This window comes from Sinohyriopsis cumingii, chromosome 11, assembly GCF_028554795.1.
Source record: "Sinohyriopsis cumingii isolate HCF-2022 chromosome 11, ASM2855479v2, whole genome shotgun sequence".
Lineage (NCBI taxonomy): Eukaryota > Metazoa > Mollusca > Bivalvia > Unionida > Unionidae > Sinohyriopsis > Sinohyriopsis cumingii.
The window spans coordinates 33,934,801-33,958,589 of NC_142971.1; the positions used below are offsets into that span (position 1 = coordinate 33,934,801).

At 34.0% G+C, this 23,789-nt stretch overlaps 1 protein-coding gene across 1 annotated transcript in view; it reads left to right on the top strand.

Annotated features, from left to right (window-relative positions):
* LOC149787886 (uncharacterized) overlaps positions 1-20,927 on the top strand; it is a 227,682-nt gene extending 206,755 nt beyond the window's left edge. The window contains exons 55-64 of the mRNA XM_089974127.1: positions 62-216; positions 503-578; positions 1,269-1,487; positions 4,059-4,216; positions 4,732-4,938; positions 7,946-8,009; positions 11,157-11,337; positions 11,999-12,100; positions 14,499-14,648; positions 15,192-20,927. Of these exons, the coding sequence (XP_089830253.1) occupies positions 62-216; positions 503-578; positions 1,269-1,487; positions 4,059-4,216; positions 4,732-4,938; positions 7,946-8,009; positions 11,157-11,337; positions 11,999-12,100; positions 14,499-14,648; positions 15,192-15,511 (1,632 nt within the window). The 3' untranslated portion in view covers positions 15,512-20,927. The remainder of the gene's footprint in view (positions 1-61; positions 217-502; positions 579-1,268; positions 1,488-4,058; positions 4,217-4,731; positions 4,939-7,945; positions 8,010-11,156; positions 11,338-11,998; positions 12,101-14,498; positions 14,649-15,191) is intronic.
* Positions 20,928-23,789: the final 2,862 nt, after the last annotated feature.

A 23,789-nucleotide genomic window follows, 5' to 3' on the forward strand; every position in this document is an offset into this window, starting at 1 on the left:
AGTCAAAAGAAATAATAGACTTCCTGTTGGGGTTACACCAAATTTGTACATTCCATTGCAGTTGTATGGTACTAGTGAAGTAATATGTTCAGATCGCATATCCCTACAACCAGCTCCAGCCCCTGACCCTCCCAGGGTGACAGCCACAGTAGTGGGACTGGAGGAGAGAAGACAGTTGGAGAAAATCACATGTGATCTAGTCAATAAGAGAGATAGGTAAGAGAAATATTTAACTTAATACTCTTGGAAAAAAATTACACCATAATTTCAGGATTTTTTAAAGCCTTATCATTACATATTTCCAAAATTGTTAATTAACACTATGAAGAATTATAAGTGTATTCTTACAGTGTTTTAAAAGTGCTTTTATGACATGATTTGTATTATACCTTCACAGTGGTCATATGGTTAATTCCAATTTAGAAAATAATTGTGATATTCTTCTCTTTAATTATAAACTCGATGATTGTTGCCTGTTATTGAAAGTCCTATTTTTTTACAGGTTGATACGACAAGTTGGACATAAGCTGAAGCAAATTGGTGCCTTGACTCATCCTCTTAAAGCAGAGAAAGATAAAGTAAGTGTTAAAATAAGTGCAAGCCTTCATGAACTCCAACATGTTCTTGTAGGGAGATGTAGAAATTACTTTTGTGAATCATCACCAATGTTAATTGATGTATTTCAAAGTCACATACCCTCTACATCAGTTGCTGCATCAAAATGAACTCTTTGATGTAAGGCTTATGCTGTGATATGCCAGCAGCTCCTGTCTTGTCTTTCTCACCTGCTGAATCAGAAAGCATATTTCATAATGGAAAAAAGGTTGAAGTTTATCATTAAATGTTTTTAGCATTGCTTGCTGTTTTAAAGTAAAACAATAAGATAATATGACTTTAGGTAATAAGCTTATGTACTGAGATGTTAAGACTTTTGTTTTGCATATCATGCATTTGCCTTTTATCTTTAATTTTTTGTTAAACTGTTTGGAAGCATTTTTTTTAAAGCATGCTTTGCAATTTTACCATCACATTTTTAGAACTTTTATTCAGCTCTGTTTGACTAGTGTTGTACTGGTGCATTGTTAAAACTCTATAAAAAAATGTTTATACACGCGTGTGTACATGTTTGTGTATTATAAAACATACATACATACATACATACATACATACATACATACATGTGTTATAAAACATAGTAAATATGTGATTCATAGTTGAAGTCAAGATATGTAACTTGTACTGAAATCTAGATTGTATTTCTTATGTAGGATGTGATAGAGGCAGCACACACTCTGACACGGATAGAAGAACTACTCGAAGAATGCTTCTCAGCATTAGATAACTTTACGGGTCAGTTGATAGCTCATGTTAGCTGGCAGTGTCCCCAGTCTAACCCTGATTTGCAGCTATCTGGATTTAAAGTCCTTATTGATGGCAAACAGTATGGCAGTCCTCTGCATGATGGAGTAAGAACAGTCAGAATCAAGGTAGGACAAAAAGTCAAGTTGCATGTTCACATAAATCAGATTTCTAGAAAGTACTTGAGGTTTCTCTTTATCATATGTGGGGTTTTATGATTGAAAATGGAGTCATTCCATGCAGCCTAAGTTAGTAAAAATTTATATTTAAAACAAGTGTGTTAATGTAGTTGATTGTATCAGATAGACTATTTTGTTTTGCAGGGATTTTAAATTTAAGGGGAAAATATTGATTTATACTAATCATTAATTAACATGCCAAGATAAAACTGCTGGGTCTTTGATGTTACAACAACCAGTTATCATAGCGTGCTATATTTTTTGTGACTCTGATCTTGTCAATGCCACTGTGTTTTCTTTTTCTGTTTTATTCAGTCAAATTTATATTTTTATTTTATTTTTCAAGAACCATGTCAACACTTGAGTCAAAAATAATTAGTTTCATACAATATTTCTGGATTTTTTTCTCTGATTTCATTCTCTGGGGTGGCAATATTCCAAACTGTTCTTAACTTTGATCTCACTGTTATTTCCACAAATTTACCAACAGCCTCATTGGTGCATTCGGCTGGATAAATTGTGTGATAAACCTTACCGTTGCTTTGTACTTTGTTAGAGGCATTAATTAGGTCTAAAATGTTTCCTTAATTAGGATATTCCTTCCTATGAGGAGACAACTGTAGAAGTGTTAAGAACATACTTTTCCATGCAGGCATTTTATTGAATTCATGTTTTTCTATCAGAAATATTGTTGGGAGGTTTGGTAGTTAATAAGTTTGATTTTAGCTCACCAATGCCAAAATGGCATATGGTATAGAATAGTCCTTAGCAAATAAAAGGTATTTGTGTCAAAGGTATTTAACTATAGATAAGTGTAAATAATACATCAAGTTTATAACAAAACTGGAAGGCTGAATACAAAATTTTGAGGATGCTGGTGACACATTTAAATCTTTATTGAAATTGTTTCATTCTGGAAATGAAATCAGACAGACAGATCAGAGTTTTATTAAAATATGAGCTGAAATGGGTCAGTATTATGGTGCAGGTGCTGTGACATAAACTCAGATTTAAATCAAGATGTTATAGACATGTCACATGTTAGCATGCTTCATTCTTGGGTTGTGCAAAGAAAATTATGGAATAATTGTTGATATTTCCATAAAGTGTGATGTTGTGTTAGTGATTATTTGTTTTTCCAGTCTTCTCTAATTCTCTTTCAAATATGTTCCTCAATCACTATAATGTAAGGGTTATAAGCCTGCTATCAAGCCCTATTAAAAAGATGAAAATTCCTCTTTTTTGTCCATTTCAGAGACAAAGGGCAATCATTCTTGCCCATTACCTACCCTTGTCACCACCAGGTGCCGCTTGTTTTAAGCTTTGCTTCCATAAAACATCCGTATCCTTGTTTTAGAAATCAGCTGTCCCTACCTCATTGGATGGAAGATAGGCAAGCCAAACAAAGGATCTTTTACATTCCACGTGCTGTTCAGATTACAGCCATATGCCAGCAGACAAAAGTCTAGCCAGTTTAGTAGGCACCACTACAGGGGAGATAAGAAACCAAGTTTCTCCACCCTCAGGCCTCCTGTCTTGAACTGCTGACACAACAGTCCCACCACCTGCAGATAGTCTAGTAGGGGTTGTTGCACTCATGCAGTCTATTGTTGCAGAATGATTGGGTGATCCAAGTCATTTCATTTTGTTTATCCCACCCCTCCTCGTCCTCTCCCCTTCTAAAAAGGACTGGGATAAGGGTTAAATTCTTTAACAGGAGATACATCACTCCTTGACAAATTGTCAGTGGATATTGCATGAAAACCAGTCTCCAGATTCTGTTCATGACTATTCCATACCAGAATGGCAAATGTTGAGGTCTATCATAGGCCTGAGATACTTCAACAAATTCATTCTTTCACTGAGGTTCAAGATAGAGATGGCAAGATAGGTCTCGATCTAAAGGGACAAGTTTGCCATCAGTCGCAATATCACAGATACCTACTTTCATGTCTGTATTCACCTGACTTCACAAAAGTTTTTTTTACTTGTTTACCTTGGCAGTTTACCAATTTTGAGTCCTCTGTTCGGAGTCTTCTGTTCTGTCTAAATGTCAGCTCGTAAGTATTTACCAAATTATGGAGTGCTCCATCACATTCCAGCCAGCTTTCTGAATGACAGCTTCTATGTATCTGGACAATCTATTCCGAAACTAGTAATGCCTGGTGGTTACAAGGAGAGGTAATGAGCAAGAGTTTATGCCTTTTATAAGATAGACTGAAAAGATTAATTATCATCTTTTTAGTAGGGCTGGATTCAGGAGGCAGCAGGTTTATATCCCTAACATTAATGTGATCAGGTGCATATTTTGAGAGAAACATAATTTTCTTAACAATTTGCTTTCTGTGGAGTGAATCTATTTAAAGTTTTAACTGGAAAAACAAAAATTGGTTTGTTAGCCGGTCCACTGTTGACTGAGATATTGTGCTGTATCATAATAGCTCATTTCATTTTTAAAAGAAATATTCAACATACTCTTTAGTTGTTAAATTAGTTGTATCTTGCTTTTGTCATTACCAGCTAGGTACAGAACAGCCAATGCATAGATTGACCCTTGTGTCGATGACAGACAAACCTGCGGCAGTCAGCGAAGAGTCCAATGCAGTGGAGCTGTTAACAGAAAATTTCAGACCATTTTCATTTTACTGTTATCACAGCATTCACAAAAAGGATACTCAGTGAGTATTTTATTTTATTATTTTATAAATATAACTTGAATTAATTAAATTATTCAGTGTTATTGCCATTTGTCCTTACTTGCAGAATTTCATCATATATTATTTTTTCTATTTATGATCATCTGTTAGTCAGCCAGCAGATGGTTTTAAAAACTTATTCTTTTATTGTGTTGAATACATAGGTTTTTTTGTCAGTTTTGTTTTTTTATGAGGTTTTGAAGTCATTTTCTAAATCTGACATGGCTTAAGATTTTGATTCCACTTTGTAAAAACTGCCATACAAAGGATTATAAAAGCAAAACTTTGAAAATGAAGAGTGCATTTTTTTGATAGTCAAAAATTTGTCTCCAAATTTATTGTGCAGAAATTTCATATATTTCTCCACAGATATTAAATAATCTCAAAGTCCATACAGATTGTGATATATGTTCTCATTTTCATACAGAGTGGAAGTATAAAAATCCATAAACCTGTTGCACTGGTCAATGGTAATCATTACCTGTTTTCTCTACCAGGTGGCCAGAGAAGGGATGCTGCAAGTACCAGGATTCAGTTGAATATGAGCGCCAGTTGGGGAAGAAACTGGCGAATCAAGGCCTCCTGAAAAAGCAGGTGCCACCCCCGGCCTGTAGTCTGCTGGACATATTTGATGGGGAATATAAACCCCTCCTGGGGACACACAAACGACAATACCCTTCTGCCATTTTGTTTTGGTCACCATGGTGAGCACTCAGACTGTAACTTTAATAAGATTTTCCTTAAAAGCTATCTCACTTTAGTGTTATTAAGCTGACCGTGTCCTTGAAAAATGCCTGATTTATGCTACATCCAAAAAACTTGTTCAGACTTTACTAAATTTGAAATAATTCAGTCTGATATCAAATATTGAAGCAATATCCACTTTAAACAGAGATAAGATTAATTATATTAGACTGTGTTATGTTAAAATGACCCAAATAGAAGAATTTAAAAATTTATTTCTGTATCATATTTACCATTTTACCTACGTGTCTAACTGCAAACAGTATAGAGCCTAATGTTCTATGGGGATTATGCAGGGTCTGATGTGAACAAACATTTACAACAAAGTCTTCCTGATAATGTAAGAATGTTGCATAATGAAAAACACATTGGATTCTATTTGTAGAACAAATAGCTTACAGGGTGTTCATCTGTCTTTGTAATCACTGAAGTTCTGCAGTTCTTACACAAACATTTAATGTAATATGGTAGGTGAAGTGTCTGTTACAGCACAGATGTGCCTTTTAATACAAACAACATAGACCCTGATCCACTGTTACATAATGCACCTGCAGATCAGGGCCTGTGTTGTTTGTTCAACTGAATACTCCTTACAGAGTACATAGGTCCAGATCCACTGGCACTTTGTGATATCAGATTGAGTCTATGCAGTTTGACTAAACTTGATCTCAAGTTCATATTGTACTCTGACAGAATGAATCCACTTTCTGCCATAATAGCATTCAGTCATCTACTGGGCTAACATTACTTTTGTTATCTCAGCCTTTTGTCTCAGTCAGGTTGTTTCAGTCATGGTGTCTTCATGCTAGGATCTACTTTTAAAGAAAGAAACTGATGTCTCTGCTGTGCTTGACAGAGTTGTAAAATCAGACAACATCAGCAGATATATATCGAAAAGAAAATCACTAATAAAGCAGCGTAAAGACTTTCCAACTTTGATAACACATTTTGAGAGAGACATACACACATGCACATGAGGATGAGTTCTTTGGTATCATGCTAGAAACTATACACAGCATGGCAAATTTGATCATATCTGTAACTTGTAACATTTTCAGGTCAGCATCATTAAATGTCACAGAAAGTATCTAATCAGTTTATAAATATTTCATGTGAAATGAATTAGGTACTTGTAGCTAGATTTAATGATGATGACCTGGAAATTTACTGAGCTACAGATAGGATAAATTTGTGGAACAAACTATAACACAAAACACTGTTCTAGACACACAGGCAATACACATAACTTACTACAAAAATCAAAACTCTCTCAAGAACAAAAGGTAATGCCAGCAACAACAAGAAATGTTCCAGGACAGAAAATATATTTTTTTGTCTCTTCCTTGGCAGAAGCTCATGGGTAGACATTGTCACCCCTTGAATGGGATTTCCTTATCTCAGTGCGTACCCCAACCCAACATAGATTCTCTTAATATCTTGGACATCGACATTAGTAACATTACTCTGAATAATGTAACTCATATCAAGTTGAATGGGGAGCTGTTTTCATTGGTGTGGTGTATCTTTGTTTAAAATCTTTACAATTTGTGTATACAGTTAAACCTGTCTTGAAAGACCACCCCTTCTACCAAAGAGTCATGGTCACTCAAAATAGGTGGTTTCTCATGGAAGGTTGTAACTCTTTATAATTGATAAATCTATGCATCCAGGCCTCTTAGGACAGGTTGTTGCACATTGCAGTGATAAATCTGTGCGTCCAGAATCCAGTCTCTCAGGAAAAGTTGTCTCATATAGGAGTGGTCATTCAAGACAAGTTTTTTTTGTTTATATAGGAAAACATTTTTACCACATTTCTCATTGCTTCTTTATTTGTATTCATATTTCTATCTAATAACTTTTAAAAATGTCTTATTCATCTGAATCTTGGTATGGTGGATATTTTGAGATATTTATTTTTCATTATTTATAAATAGTGCTAAAGATACAGGAAATATAAATTAAACTCATTTTCCTATGACTTGAATGTTGTTGTTTTGTTTTTCTTTTGTCTCTGAATATTTGCAGTTGAGTTGAAATGAGTTTTAAAGAATGCTTGTAGATTTTGTAGTTTCAAAAGTTTCATGAGACAGGCGTTCTGCATGTCTGTTTGTGAAATAATTAAAAAACTATTGCTTACAACTTAAGTTAAATATATTTTTCATTATTTTCCCCAATTTCTATTTTTCTTATTTTTGATGAGTCAAAGAACAGCTTTAGGAATGCAAAAGTAGATTTATTTCTATGATTTTTCACAAAAACTTCTGTTTTCTATGGTGTATTATCTTTTTGCCCTAGATTATGTGTACAAATCTGTAGTGGGTGTAACAAGAGTCACAGAAAGTGCATCATGAGAAATGATGTAACACACAATCATTCTAACAAGTTGTCACCATGTTATAAGCATGCTTTCAGTAGTATTAGAGAACATATCAATGACATTTTATATGCATGCTTTACTAAAAGAACTTATATCAGAAATAAAATGATGTATATCAGTCTGGATGGAGCACATCAGTATCTGAATTGAGTGTATTTCTGAAAAGGATCAGCCTGTTTTGGAGTTTTATGGTACAGGTACACAGGTAGATAACTTAGTGCCAAAAAAGGAATTGGAGTAAAGTATAGTGACCAAGAACACACCACAGTAGCAGCCCAGATTGTTCTGACAATAGGATTCAAACCTGCAACCCTTTGTCATTAGTCCAGCCTGCTAACCATTGAGTAACCATGGCTCCTGTTCAGAAAACTTGAATGTTCTTTGAGCATGAAAAAACCCAATGACTCCAATATATATATACTCAAAATACTTTGATATCCTCAGTACATTTCATATATGAAAAATGCAGAATTTTTAAGAGCAAATAAATAAAATACATGATACAGGATTACAAGTTTCATTTTATTTTGTTGTGCACTTTTAAATGTTCAAAATTGGCCATATTTTTATATTTTTTTGTTTGTTAACAGGTGTTTGCCTTCACAGAAGTTGATTGGTTACTTTTCGAGATTTGCTAGAGAGGCAACTAAAGAGGTAATAAACAGTATAATTCTCTCTTTATTTTCTTTTACATCCTTGAATTTACAACTCTTGGAAAAGGCCCTGGTTGGTTGAATGGTCTAAAGTGCTCACCTTTACTGATCACTGCCATCTCACCTTTGTCCATGTGGGTTCAAATCTTGGACTTGGCCAATGTCGGTATGTGAGAAAGCTTACCAGTAGCTTCCTATGGGTGGTGGTTGTAACAGAGGTTTTCCCCATTTCTTCCTCCACAAGTTATATTGGCTGCCTATTATGCGCTGAAATATGACATTAAACCCAAAACAAACAACAAACTCCTCCTTGCAGATTTTGCTTCAAAATGCCATTTTAATAGAAATTCAGGTCAGATAGAGTTTTGAAGGAAATGTTTAAACAACATGAAATTTAAGTATATTCTAAAGCCCACTCAAAAAAGCTTAAATAGCTCCAAATACACTTTATCTCCAATAAATTTCATGGCAGAGGATTCCATGAAATATTTTAAGTCTTCTTTTCAAAGAAGGATTATATTATTTTATGTAGTTCTTACTCTGATACATTTGTCAGTGGCAAATTGTTATCCAATCTTATGAGGCCCTACCTCAAGAGCAGTCAGTTTTTGTTCGAAGACCTACACATCCTATATTTACATTGCCTTTATTCCCTTCCTCATTCAGAGGCCACCTATGCTCTGAAGACTACCTCTTTTATCACAGACAGGGCAGCTGCATTAGAAGGCAACCACTCTATGTTAACAAAATCATCTAACTTTTTATATGCACATCTTAATTCAGGCATATTAAGTCATGGTGTTTTCCATCCATCTATTCATTAACATTTGCTTGTCCATCCAATAACTTTGAGAGGCAGCTGTGTATCCTGACTAGATGGTGTTTCACAAGGCATGGTCACTTCCCATACCTCAAAGTCAAGGTCATATGTTATTTTGTGACATGACTCATTGTCCTGAATATAACTGTTGAACTGTAGAGATATTTTAATGAAACATTATCATATTTAACCACATCCCATCCCTAGCTTCAAGGTCACATGGTTATGGCACAGGAAAATTTTATTCTTTGACTTTGTTTGGAGTATACATTACTGAAACTTGAGCCAGTTATATGTCATGTATAGACAGTGTGTAATACTATGGCCATGCCCCCTAGTTCAAGGTCCATGTCACAGTTGTGGAAAATATAAATTAGTGACATCAGTGCATGTACATGTGTAACTTTAAAACCAATGATGACATTTTTAATGAAATTTTTGCCTTTTATTTATCCTGACTTGTGAATTTCTCTCAGTCAGTCATATCACCTGGTCAAGGTCAAGGTCACAACAAGGGATAATGTAAATCAGTGGCCTTTTCCTTATCCAGGCTATCCCTTTTTAAACCCAGTTTAATGAAACTTGATGAAACTTTATTTAACTAGTTTCACACCTTACCATGCAAAAATTACGCTTTTAGCTCAAAGGTCAAGGTTATTGCAAGGAAAAGCACAAGATGTAGCAATCATGTCATTTACAGCATTCAAATATGAATCCTTTGTCCACATCAGACAGATGTTCATTTATATATATATATATATATATATATATATATATATATATATATATATATATATATATATATATATATATAAGGACTTTTCCTGAGGATTCCTAAGTGTCCTTCATGGACAGGTTTTTTCTTTTTTAACATATCCTTTAAACAGGTTTCACTTAGCTGACAATTCTATGTTTCACATTTCTATAATGGATTAATTTGGGTGGTTGTTACAGACAGGTTTTTATGCCATATTCCACTGATACAGCAAATGAGAAGTACTATTTTCCATCCCATCACACTCTACCCTACATTTCTTCCTAGGGCTGTGGAATAGGCCTGGTACACCCTCCTTCATGTCACAAAAGTGACTATCAGAGGCAAACAATTTTGTTTAGGGGCAACTCCCCTGGTGATGTTCCAGCTGAGGTATTGGAGGTTTTTTAAAGACTAGTTTCTATAAACAATTTGGTTGTGTTTTAAGGATTTCAAGCCTTTGTTTTTGTATTTGTTTTGTGTGCTTTTTGCAGATATCTTAAGTTACTCAGTTCTGTATGGCCAGGATTCTGTTGATTTGCCAATAAGCCATACATATATACATACATACATACATAGGTAGATAGACTGCTCAGGTGTCCTAGTGGTTTGAGTGTCCGCCTCGGAAGTGGGAGGTCATGGGTTCAAACCCTGGCTGAGTCATACCAAAGACTTACAAAAATGGTACTAATAGCTACCTTGCTTGGTGCTCAGCATTAAGAGGTTAGTGTTAGGACTGGTCGGCCTGGTGTCAGGATAATGTGACTGGGTGGGACATCATGCTGTGTGTCTGCGGCATGATGCCCCAGTACCTGACATCACTATAAACTGCCACACTGCAGACATCAAAGTGATATGACTGAAAAATTGTTAAAGCTGTGTTAAAAATCCTAATCACACACACACACACACACACAAATACACACACACACTTACTTAACTTTTTCCTAGTTCTTCAAATAATTGACCCCTCTGGTGGACTAAGTGGTTAGAGCATCTGCCTCAGATGTGGGAGGACACGGGTTCAAACCTCAGCCGAGTCATACCAAACACTTATAAAAATGTTACTTACAGCTGCCTCACTGGGCACTCAGCATTAAGAGATTAGTGTAAGGACTGGTCAGCCTGGTGACTGGGTGGGACATGATGCTACATATCTTCGGCATGATGCCCCAGTGATATACATCAGTATAAATTGCTACACAGCAGACACTGTTAAAGCTACGTTAAAAACCCAAATCACACACACACTGAAATAATTGTATTTCATTCTATATCTAATTCTATTTGATTTGTATTTTTGTTAGAAGTGAAATGGGCACATATTCATTGCATTCTTTTTAAATATGAATGCATACTGTGTTAACATTTTTACTATCAGTATTTTCCTGTTAGCTTATGGATGTCAGCTTCACAAAATGATTGATCAACAAGTATTTTAATTCCATATTATGACACAATAACATAGGATATAATTTGGTTTTTAAAATGATTATTAGGGGCAAGTAAAAAAAAACATATCCAATAAAATGTATTTGTGTAAACAATTTAAAAATATTCCTCTGACTTTTCAGTACAACTTCATAGCAATTGCATGTAATTACAATGCAACGAGTGCCTCCAAGCGCAAGGATCTCATTCACATGATTACACAGAACAACTGGCGTGAAGATGGAGCCTTGTGGCACTGCACAAGTCAGTGTGCTTCCTCAATCTATGAGGCCACTAATAACATCTGGAAAAACACTCCCTCAGGTAAAAACAATTTCTGCCTACAGATATTGTTAGGTTTGTTAAAGGATTTACATTTGAGTGCATTTTGAGCAAAGTTTACTGTGTTACAAAAAAGAGGGCAACATACGCTTGGAAGAGACCAGTATTTAAATAAATATATATATATATATATATATATATATATATATATGTATGTATGTATATATATAGTAGTCAGTATTTCAATACTGACTTAATTTGCTATCATAGTCACCAAAGGTAGAATGCTGTAACCTAATTATGTTTGCTTCACTAAACAAGGGACAGCAACTTTATTTAACATGTTGCAAACATTAGCAGGCCAAGCCATTTTATAAAGATTTTTCATACATTTGTGAAGAATTAGTATCTCATGAATACAGGAATGACTTCTTGTCCATGTTTGTGGTTTATTTGTGCAGTCTGTGAAAATTAGTAATTACATAACTTCCTAATGCAAAAATATGAGTTTGGAAAATCAGATTTCACACCTGTGTTATGTATAAGTACCTGGCTAAATAACATTTACCCAAACAGATGTAATTTCACACCTGTATGCTATTTATAAGTACTGGGCTAAATAACATCTACCCATGCAGATGTTTGTAGTATCATATATAGGTATTTAGGAATAATAATTACTATTATTATTATTATTTTACAGGAAAGAAGAATATTGGTGACCCAGAACGGGAGGGGGAAATAGACCTAACAGAATTACTGGGAATTGCTGGAGTGCCAACCTTATTGTTTATCCACCCAGAGGGTAAATGTTTGCCACTCACGTTTGTTATTTTCTTTTGTCTGAATACTGAAGAAAAAAAATCTGGTTAAACATTTCAAGCTTTCGAATACAAGTCAAACTTTTTCCAGACATTATTAGTTATGGGTCGGAGACCTAAAATTACTTTGCAAATTGTAAATGGATGCTGACAGGAGTTTTAACTTGTTACAGCTAATGCTCGTTCAGAAAATATTGCAGCTATAAAGATGTTGTGACCCCTAGGTCATCTAAGATTTATTTCACCATCTCTGTGGATCAGTACACAAGAACCATTACTGGTTCCTACCAAGACCCCCTATGCATGTATTGAAATCCCAACAAAACTGATGGTAAATGAACCAGACTAAATATGACATTTCAGATGTGTTAGATCAGAGTGGTGCAAATTGCAGGCCTGCATGCCAAATTTGGCCCATGCCCATACAAAGTGTCAGATCTGTAATTTGATATAATAACTATAATAGATATCGTGTATGACCCAAGGATTTTACATATTTGGCCCATGTAGCTCACAGTATTGAAGATGTTGTTCCAACCTGTGTTTGATAATGATGACGTCTCATATACTACCACATGTCCATGGTCGTGTGTCCCATCACTGAAATAAAGAATCCTTGGAGGTTTTTTCCAGCATGTTGTGTGAAATCTTAAGATTCTGAACAAAAATCAGAGTAAATACAATCAAAATTATGTGTTATAAAGTTATTAAAGGGCAGAGTCTTCACCAGGTTACATTTTACTATGAATTCACAGCATTATTATACGGCTGGATTCAAGAGGTGGCAGATTATTTGTGAAAGGTTAATGTTTGGGTAAATGTTCTTTGAGAAAGATAATTTACTAAATGTTTACTTTTCATACAAACTACCAAAAAATTATATGCACAATAATAGAGGATAATATGTTTGCACAATGATTAGGCTTAATAATTCACAAGTTCCAAAGATCAAGGAACTTATGAAGAAGCACATAAATTAAAAAGTTCCATGATCTTAGAATTTAGTAAAATATCAAAAATAATTCCTATGCTGACACAAATGATACTCTTTAATTATATATGTTGTTATGACTCAAGGTCCTAAAATATGCAACAAAAAGATGTGAAACCAACAATTTAAGTAAAATCAAAAAGTTATTTATATCTCTACAAAACAAAGTGAAAATTCAAGAGACCCTTACAGTATAGTGAATTTAATTCCAAACAATCCTATTAAGTCCTATCACAAATCCAAAAATATAAAATGTTCTGAATGAATTCCAATATTATTGAATACCCTGGTGTAAATCAATGATGGAATCCAGAATGTGTTTGAAGAGTTCACAATAATCCAGAATAGTGTGTTTATCCAAACGTAAAGTCAGAACTTTTGTAATTCCAATGAATATTTTAAATAAATAATTCCTTTCAAATTATATTTAACGGACTGATCTACAACAGAAATGAATTATTTATCAAATCCCTTTTCACACAGTTGTACTTGGCCTAGATTCCAATGGAAAATTCCAGTCAAATTGTAAACAAGACTCAAATACTATGTAAACATTCTGTTTACAACATACAGTCATGGACAACAGTTAGCTTTGTAAACATTCTGTTTATATCATCTAAAGTACAACTTACAATCATGGACAAAAGTTAAGCAACAAAACAATACTCATGGCAACATCATGAAAAACATATTCTTACTTCTTTGTTCAGGTAATAGCCAGTAGACAGTAAGATCTTCCTCACTGGCTATGGTCATTATGGATTAAATAAAACTCAGAAGCATTTATATCTGGTTCTGTGATGCAGTTATTTATAGCATTGATGAAATACATAGTTTGCCAAAAAATCATGGCCACTGGTTGTGTTCAGCACATAGTTGTGCCCAGCATCACAGTTTATATACTCAAATCAGTGTGCGACAGCTTGGGTCATAAATGAGAAATGGTCTCTCATAGCGCAGATTGCTCAAATCTGGTTTTACTCTAACACAATTTATGAATGAAATGTAAGGTTGTAAAGATTGAAATGATGTAGTGGGACATCAATAGCGTAGATTTAACCATTCATGCTGACATGTCAACAAAACCCTCACACATCTGAAATTAACAGTAAGTATGACACACACCCTGTAATTTAAATTAAGTAAATTATTTTCAGTTGTTCACTAAGTGAAATGGTGAGAAATTAATAGGAATACATTTTTGGCTTCGTGAATTAATTAAAACTAGTTTTTATTATTTGAACATTTTTTTCATGCATGAATGATTTCTCAACTATAAGAATTCCTTTTACTACACAGTTACATGTAAATGTCATGCAAAATGAATGCAATGCATATGTTTGTGATTTTTATCACACGTTTCTAGCATGAAGATTTGTCTTACATTGCAGGTCACATAGCATGGCATGGTCGTTACTGCCCGTTTGACTATGCCTCCTTCACAGAATTCATGCGCTTTACATTTAGTGAGGTTGTTGGAGCACCAATTCCTGTCCACAGTGCTTTCCAGAATGACCTCATTATAGATGAAGATGTCATTGGTGAGAAAAGCTCTGTAATTTATTCATTCAGTAATATTCTGCTCTCGTAAATAAAATCAATATTTTGACCAGTAACAATAATTTAAAACTGTACAGGTTTGTCATCAGACAAAACTTAATTTATGAACCAGGTGATATAAGTTTTGTTCTTGTTTGATTTTAAAGTGATAGAGTTTGAGAACATTTTTATTGCATCAGGTGAAATTTGAGCAATAATAGCTTGTGCTTCCAGGACTAGAAGCTCAGTTGGTATAGAATCTGACAGGTAAACTAAAGGTCATGGGTTCAGTACACACCCAGGCCACCCTGGATTTGCTGCTTCAGTGTGTCTTTGGGAAAAGCACTTAGCTGCCATTTGGTCTGCTTGGTATAGCCAAAAATGTGTTTAAGGTTCTGTTTGAAGCCAACCAACCTACAAACTTCCAAAATCGTTACTTTGGAGATCCAAGGTATGTTATTCAGACTTGGCTGTTATTATGTTCATTTGCCAGCATCATCACACCTACTTTTATGATGATAAAGATTAACCGTTTCTTTTCTCAGAGGTAATCATGCAGTTTGCCGACAGCAGTAACCCTTTCAAGTCCACAATCAAGATTCCAGACTTCAGGCCTTTATCCCCAAAAGAAGAGGAAGTCAATGACAGAATCTTCCTGAAGCGAAGGCAAAGTCCGAAGCCCAAAACAAGAAAGGGCAAGCTGACAGTTAATCAACGTCCATATTCTGCTCACAGCACAACTTATGCATATTTACTGAAGAGTCCATACATGCAGAAAGTAATCCCATCTCCTACGGTCAACCGTGTTCTTATGCGCCCAGCTAGTGGAAAAAATATCCGAATGGCATATGAGACATTGTGGTGATGTGATGACAGTGTGTTCAGATGCGACATGCATGCATGATAAATGTTGGAATCATTTTCAGACAATTTGAAAAAATTGTTTGTTCACATACATTTATTGTCTGTCTTTAACTAAGAAAAATGTATACCACTGAAAAATTTTTTATGATGATGGAACATTTTAAAAGTTGAAATCAGAGCACACACATTTTTTACTGTGGAAGGACAGGTATAATTTATAGATTATTGTTACAACATTTTTCACCATAAAAGATTCCAGTTAAAACGTATTTGTTTGCTGTAGAGGTCAACATGCAGATATATTTATTCTCTCAGTAAAGATTGTAATTGTTTGAAACAATAATATTTAATTTGAGGAAGCATAATCACATTAAATATACTGCTGTTTACTTAGTATTTTCAAAACATCAGCAATTTTTTATTTCTAGACCAATTTATTTGCTTTATGAAATCATGTATCTCTGATTTTATAGGACATGATATATATCCTTGTGTAATTTGAAAATGACATCAGTCTTAGTTGTGCCTGTCATTCATCTTCATTCTTGTTATTATAAAAATACATGAAATGATTGTATTCTTTTCATGGAAATAGTTTCATATATCCACCAAGAAATGCAATTCTCTTTTTGTTTCGGAATTTTTAACCCTAAACATTTTTGTAAATTCACAAAAGAAATTTGTTTTGAACTGTTTGATGAACCAGTAAAATTGCTGTAAATCTGTTATAAAATCATATTTATCCATCAGTGAAGATGAAAGAGAAAAGCTATAGTCATGTGTATTGGAAGATGAAAGAGAAAAGATACTGTTGTGTATTCGAAGCTGAAAGAATAAGGTATATCATGTGTATTGGAAGATGAAAGAGAAAAGATACTGTTGTGTATTTGAAGCTGAAAGAATAAGGTATATCACGTGTATTGGAAGATGAAAGAGAAACAGTATAGTTGTGTGTATATTGGAAGATAATTGTAATGTATATACTTTTAAATTTCTATGATATTAAAAGTGAACAAGTGACAGCATTGCATATAGGTTTGCCTCTGAGCTGGGCAAGTGACACAAGACATTTTGTAACGTGGAGCATCTAAAGACTGGTAAAAAGACTAAAATAATATTACACGATAAACAAGTACCTGTTTGAAAGAAGAAAGTAAATCTGTCATTGTTATGTGTTATCTCAATGCAGTTAATTAAGTGCACATAAATACTTCTGATCAATGGAACCTTTTCCAGTTTGGTTGATGTTACGTTTACATCATGCTTTTATTTTGCACAACTGCCTTTGATTGTTTAGAAACATAATATTTTACAGGATGATATGCGTTAATGTTATACAGAATTTTTTTAATTGTTATCTAGAATATATAATTCCTTTATTTGGCTGTACAGTTTTAATAGGGTTAAGGAAACTGCAGAAAGTATCTAATCCTTTTGGGACAGAGAATATCAATGATCAGGACTTTGCAGAAGTCAGATTTTTATGAATAATTGGTTGTCTCAATAACCATTAAGTTGATAAAAATGCAATCATATATCCAGAAAGGATTCAATTTGTTCATGATTAAAAAGATGGATAACTGGAATTAAGATAATTGATGTTTTATTTAATAATGCATTCCAAATACAGTGGTTTGGGATTGGACTCCAACAGCAAAGGTGCAAGCTAGATTCCCTGCATCAGAGCAGCCATCATGTCTCCCAAGGTCTAGTTGGTCTTAAATGAAAATGGAGTTACTCAGTCATCCAATAAAGCCGCCTCAGCGGCCATTTAAAAAATGTTTTCACTACTTCTCCTGAACAGAAAGTGAAAGTGAAATGGAGCATACACTAGAAGAATCATATGATGTCTCGAGGGTCCTAAATGAAAACGGTTCTGCTTTAACATTCGATATGGCCACCACAGTGAACAACAGGTAAAGACCGTTATTGCTGTTCCTCCTGAATGGATATTCATGTCAGCATGTGGTTCTCACTAAATGACTTATGTAGTTTATCCTAAATGATAATGGTTCCAATATGGCTGCCATTGCAACCATCTTAAAAATCTTGTCACCTTCACATGAACAGATAGTCGTATCAACATTGGGTTTTCACCAGAAGACCTCGTCCTTAATGAAAAAGGTGTCACCCAGGTATCCAAAATGGCCACCAACATCTTTCCACTACATGACCTGATTGGATGGTCATATCTACATGGGGTTTTCACTACAAGACTTCTTATAATGTTTAGTTTCCCCTAAATGAAAATAGTGCCAATTTGACATCCAGTATGGCCACAACAGCTGCCATTTTGAAAATCTTATTGCTACAACATTGGATTTTCATCAGAATTTTTATAATGTCTAGTTGGTACTGAATGAAAATGGACCCAATATTATAATCAGCATGTGGCTAATTTAAAAATTATGTTGCTCAATAATGTCAGAAATAGCTAACATTCAGCAAATTAAAAGAATTGGCTGTATGCATGTTTGCCTGATTTATATTAAAAGACTGTCATCAGTGTATCAACTTTGACTTCATAAAGTCTAAAATACATTATATTAAAATTCATCACATGAATGTTTATTTAGGAAAGAGTAGTTTTTTAATTCTTGTCAACAAAAATTACTGTCATGATTGCAAACTGTTAATGTTAACCAAATTGTTTCCCCCTCACTACCTTCTTTTGTCATTTATGCCGTGATTGATGTTTATCAACCTTGTTGCTTGCAAGTTTTTGAGTAGTGTACAGTCTTGTGTCATTAATGCCAGCTCAACATACATTGTATCTATTTTTGTTATACTAGAAACCAATAAAGGACAATAGAGGTTAATTTAAATTCTGTTTGTTATTCTCTCTGTTCATGCATAATGCACACTCAGTTGCAAGCACATTACCAACACATATTCCACCAGCAGATCTGGGTATATACTTCTAATTTTGAGTGAACACCATAGACCCTAATCTATTAGCGCATAATGCATTTACAGAACCAAGATCTTTTCTTTAGACAGTTGGATGCAGCTATAAATGGTAACTATTATAATCAAACAAATTTTGTTTTTGATTGGAAAAATTTATATTCAGTTAAGAAGACTAGACATCGTCTGGTCAAATGGTGGTCAGAATAGATAATTATCAATTTATTAAGTGAATCAATTACAAATTGACTGTGATATGTAGTTATAGTTTTATGTTGTTAACCAGGAAACATTTAAATGTTTATTGCATACGTTTTTTTTGTAGAATTTATTGTTGTCTGTATATTGCATTTAAGATTATAGTTGTTTTATTTTACTTGATCTGATTATATATATATATATATATATATATATATATATATATATATATATTATAATGTATTTAAACAATACCAGTGAACTATCTTGTTTGCATGTAGTGATTTAAGATGTAGATCTAACACGAGTCCGTCCTTAATGTAAAGTTTACAATTAAATTATTTTTTGTCAGTATCAATTAATAAGTATATACATTTACTTTTTAAATGGTTGGTGTGGTTTTAATTATTGAATGTTCTTTTTAATAAAGTGTAATAAAGATAAATTCTATTTCAGAAAAAGAACTGTACAACTTTCAGACTCTTGAAAATCAGTGATAAGGGTAATGGATGTTGTGAGCATTTACTCCATAAAATTATTTTAACTTATGTCAATGAAACAATTAACAGAAAATATTTTCCATTCTTTATGGATAATGATGCATAATTGGTACCATATATACTTGCTTGTATGTAGAGTCCAACTACACAGACCTAGATCTGCCATCAAATACATGCACTGGCAAATCACGGTTCATGCAGTTTGTTAGGAGTAATCAGTGGAAGAAACAGCATAAACTTTTATCTGCCAGCACATTATGCAACTGCAGATTAGGGTCTATGTTGCTTGCAGCTGGCTCTAATTTGTAAGTGAATATATACATAGTATTTAAATAATTATCATTTTAAAATTTTTAACTAGAAATTAATCTGCATTTTGGAAAAACGCTTTTTTTTCTATTCTAATTCTTCTTCTTTCGTCTTGGATTGTTCTGTGGCATATCAGCTACGATTTGAAATTAAATGAACTGCTTGTAAGTTTAGCAAATTTTCTATGCAAAACGTTCACTTAAAAAAGTTCTTATCCTAGGAAATTTGTCTTAAAATTGGTATTAAATAAAGTTTACTTTAAAAGTTGACATATACATGGTGAAGATCGATCATAATAATTCTTTGATTTATTATTAAAATTATATATATTTTCTGTGTCGATTAAACATTCAAGTATTATACAGTATTTTCTCTCTGTCCATGTTTCTTGTACTAATGATTAAGTATGACTTTATCCATTCATATTTCTCTTGAAAATTGCCTTTAACTGATAGTATATTAAATCAAATCTATTTACTGATACAAACCATACTTGTGAACTTAGCATAGCTTACAAACCAATGTTAATATGTACCATAGTTTTAAACAGGATACAACTTTACAAGTTGCTCTTAATAAACATGTAGATTAAAAGATGCATGATTTGTTTCCTTACCCAAGAATTAATACTCTCTGTCCTTGTGTTTTAGCAGCAGAGTTAAAAAATTGAGCACAAATGACTTGCATGAGGATTGATCCTCAGTGGACTCGGACCACTAATTAATGAGTGAGGTACCAGTCTTGTAGAGAAACACTGAATCCTACAGAAAAATTGCGTGTTCTGAGTGAACAACAAACATATTTCAACTTGTGGGTGAAAGACAAGAGCATTTTCACCCACTTGATGAAATACATAAATTATTCACTTGATACAAGCAAATATCCTTTATTCAGTGCCTGCTCAGTGCATGACTGTTGATTAAGGTACCTGTTATCAGTACCCTGCAATAGGAACAAATATTTTTATCCTGTGCCTACTCGGTGCAAGACTTGATTAAGGTACCTGTTATCAGTACCCTCTTTTAGGAACATATCTTTATATCCTGTGCCTATTTTGTGCAAGACTATTGATTAAGGTAGCTGTTATCAATATACCCTGCTTTGGGGACATATATATCTGAGAAAAAAATGCAGTAAAACAACCCATTCTGATTGTTCAGAATGTTTGCAATAACTTTAATTGAGAAGTACATGTGCACATGACCATCTGGAGCACAAAGTAATTTTATGTTCAGCCAAAATTAGTGGGAAGTGCAACACTGCAGAGACTTTTCCAGCACTAATGTCAACAATTTGTTATGGTCTTAGTTTTTCAGCAATACTTCAATTGTGGGCTTGACATGCGGGTCATGGAGTTCTCTTTTCCCAAATGTTTAACACTGATGTCTATGGAAAAAGAATTAGTGGTCTGAGCCCTAACTATTAAAAGGAAGTTTCATGTGACTGTTTCTGTAGTTGGAACCAAAAACTTGAATTTTTAAAGTAATAAAATCTTTAGCCTCATTTACTAGTTTTTCTTTTCACTCGTTATAAAGGGTTGGAAATATTAGTTTTGTGCTGTTCATCAATCCACTAATTGTCCATCATACTTTCTTTAAACTAGCTCAGATATATAGTGCTAAGACCAAATTTGATATTCCGTCACCTTGATTGGATTCCAAAATCCAATTAGGTTCTGGTGACTGTGAACTTATTTTCGATTTTCTTGCTCCAAATGTGGTGTTTTTAAAAACTTCTGAAGCATACACTTTTTTGACAAAAACCTTGTACAAATTAAGTAAATATCAATTGAAGTAGACAACTAAAAATTGGAAGGCATTCTTTTATTTATATCTGGATGATCGGATTAAATTTTGAGGCTATTAAAACCACCTTTCACATTTTGTAATTACAGATGTTAGAATATTTTGGGCTTGTAAGATTTAAAAAAAAAAATTGTAACCACAATTAAGCAAAAATCATGAAACAAAAATGAAATTTATAAGGCATATTTGTATCTCTAACATACTTCAAAAGTGTCTATTAACCACTGTAATCAAATAAGGTGATTCTTCGAATATATTGACATAAACCTCATACCAGTTTTCGCTAAGATTCTGTCATTGTAAACATGTTTGCCACCTTTACAGTCAGCACCCATTCTAGGCACTTTATCCATTCCTGCAATTCACCATTCAGTTCACAATAAAGTGTGATGTAGAAGTAATGTTGCTAAGCTTTAAACCATTCTTATTCTTTCAGTCACAATGATCATGACCTTTGACCCTTTACCCCCCCCCAAAAAAAATGAGGGGCTTCAGTTGGCCAAGTGGTCTAAGACACTTGCCTTTGCAGATTACTCACACATCGGACTCTGTCCATGTGAGCATGTGATAAAGCTTGCCAGTAGCTTCCCATGGGTCAATGGTTCTTCCTCCACCATATATTCTGGTAACCTTGCATAGCCTATCATGTGCTGCAAAATGGAGTTAAACCCCACAAAAACAAACACTGATCTTAAAATCAGTGGTTCTTCTTTACCCAAAGATCAAGTCATGTACAAAATTTGGTAACTGTTGATGACAGAGAACTCGAGTCATTGTGCAAACTTCTTTTAGTCAGAATAACCCTGACTTTAAAATACATAGGGTTCTTCCTTACCCAAAGTGCAAGCCGTCCATTAAGTTTGGTAAATGTAAATGGTTGTAAACTTGACCTTTGAAACAGATTTTCTACTTTGTCATATAGGCTTATGAAATTTTGACCATAAAGTCAATAAGGTTCACGGTTCAAACTGTAACACAGCATGTCCTGCTAAAGACATGATTTTTGTACTCCCAAACCCCCTGACACTGTCTTGTTTTAAGAAAACACAATTTCTAGTAATCTCTGAAAATAGAAAGAAGAAAAACACCTTTTCAGCATATGCCCATTGGATGCAGCATACATAAACGGTAAACAATAATGACTGTAGCCGATATAAACCTAACCCTTGGACAGTTTAAATAGCAGTAATTCAAGGGTGAAGAGGTCAGGTATAAACCACCATTTCACATATTACTTAACTGGCTGACAATAGCTAATGAGATGTGTTTGAAGACTAGTGGGTGAACCCCTTGTGCTAATTTGCATAGGTACACTCAGGGACCAAACTAATATAGGCAAGTCAGAGAGATGTTAGATGTGTGTAGGAGAACAAAAGTTATGTGTCATTGCTTTGAATGAAAATGTTTAAGCCATATGTATTATAGGTTTTTGACAAGTTTGTGAACAGCGGTAACATTTCTCTGAAGTTGGATTTTACTGCATATATGAAACGCAAAATATGATCATTTTAAGTGTCAGAATAGTGTTAAAACATGATTCATTCTTTAAGCTGATTTAGGAAGCAATTAGCTATCAATAGTATCTGCAAAGCCCAACAAAAATAAATTTCAGAGCTGGTCAATAGAGTTTTACTTTGTGAAGCACCCAGCATAAAATATAAGATGGAGCAAGGCAATTAATTCTTTGCACATACTGCAAACAACATACTGACATATGTCGACTTAGTTCCGACCAGGACTCGCTCAGAGAATCCAGCAGAGAAGTTTGAACACCAGGACCATCCAGTCTCTAACGAGTGTAGTGATGAACACTAATGACACCGGCATTACCTTAAAACCCCCAATGAATTTATATTTGAACTTTAGCAATTGCAATTAAAAAATGGTAAATTTTGGGCACATGGAAATTAGAATCCAGGTTAGTGGAATTTCAGTCAAGGCTTGTTATTTTTTTAAAGTCACCAGCCCTTGGCCTGTGCCTAAAAAAAATTTCTTTAGCACTGGTGCATGGTAGACAACTCGTAGTGTGGAAAAAATACAACCGGCAATGCAGACATACACCTGAACATATGCTTGCTTTAAGGTGGGCATATAAAAATTGCTCTAAATACCTAAAATAATATTAACAGGTCATCAACTCGTGAATACAAATTGGCTTACTAAAATTCATTTGTCTGCCTCCAGTGCTTTTTGCTTAAGTGTGCCAAAAAGGCTTCTGTGGAGAAAAAAAATCCAAAATCCATCAAGTTAAAAATGTATAAAGAAAATTGCAAAATTGCTTCAATGGTCTGAAAATCTGACAGAGCCATTAATAAATTACCATGAAAAAATGGATAACATTTCAAGGTTCTAAGTACAAGTGTTTTTGTGCTTCTGCACAAAATGTATTCGACATATGTACACTTTCAAATTGACAGCAGCAAAGCACATGCCACCTTCTGCTATTGCAATTGTGGCATAATAAAACAATTTAAGATAATCAGAATACCTTCAGGCTCTGAACCTGTAAAACCCTTCTTACTTGCTGCCCAGTCATATAAATGAAAGTTGATAGAGTTCA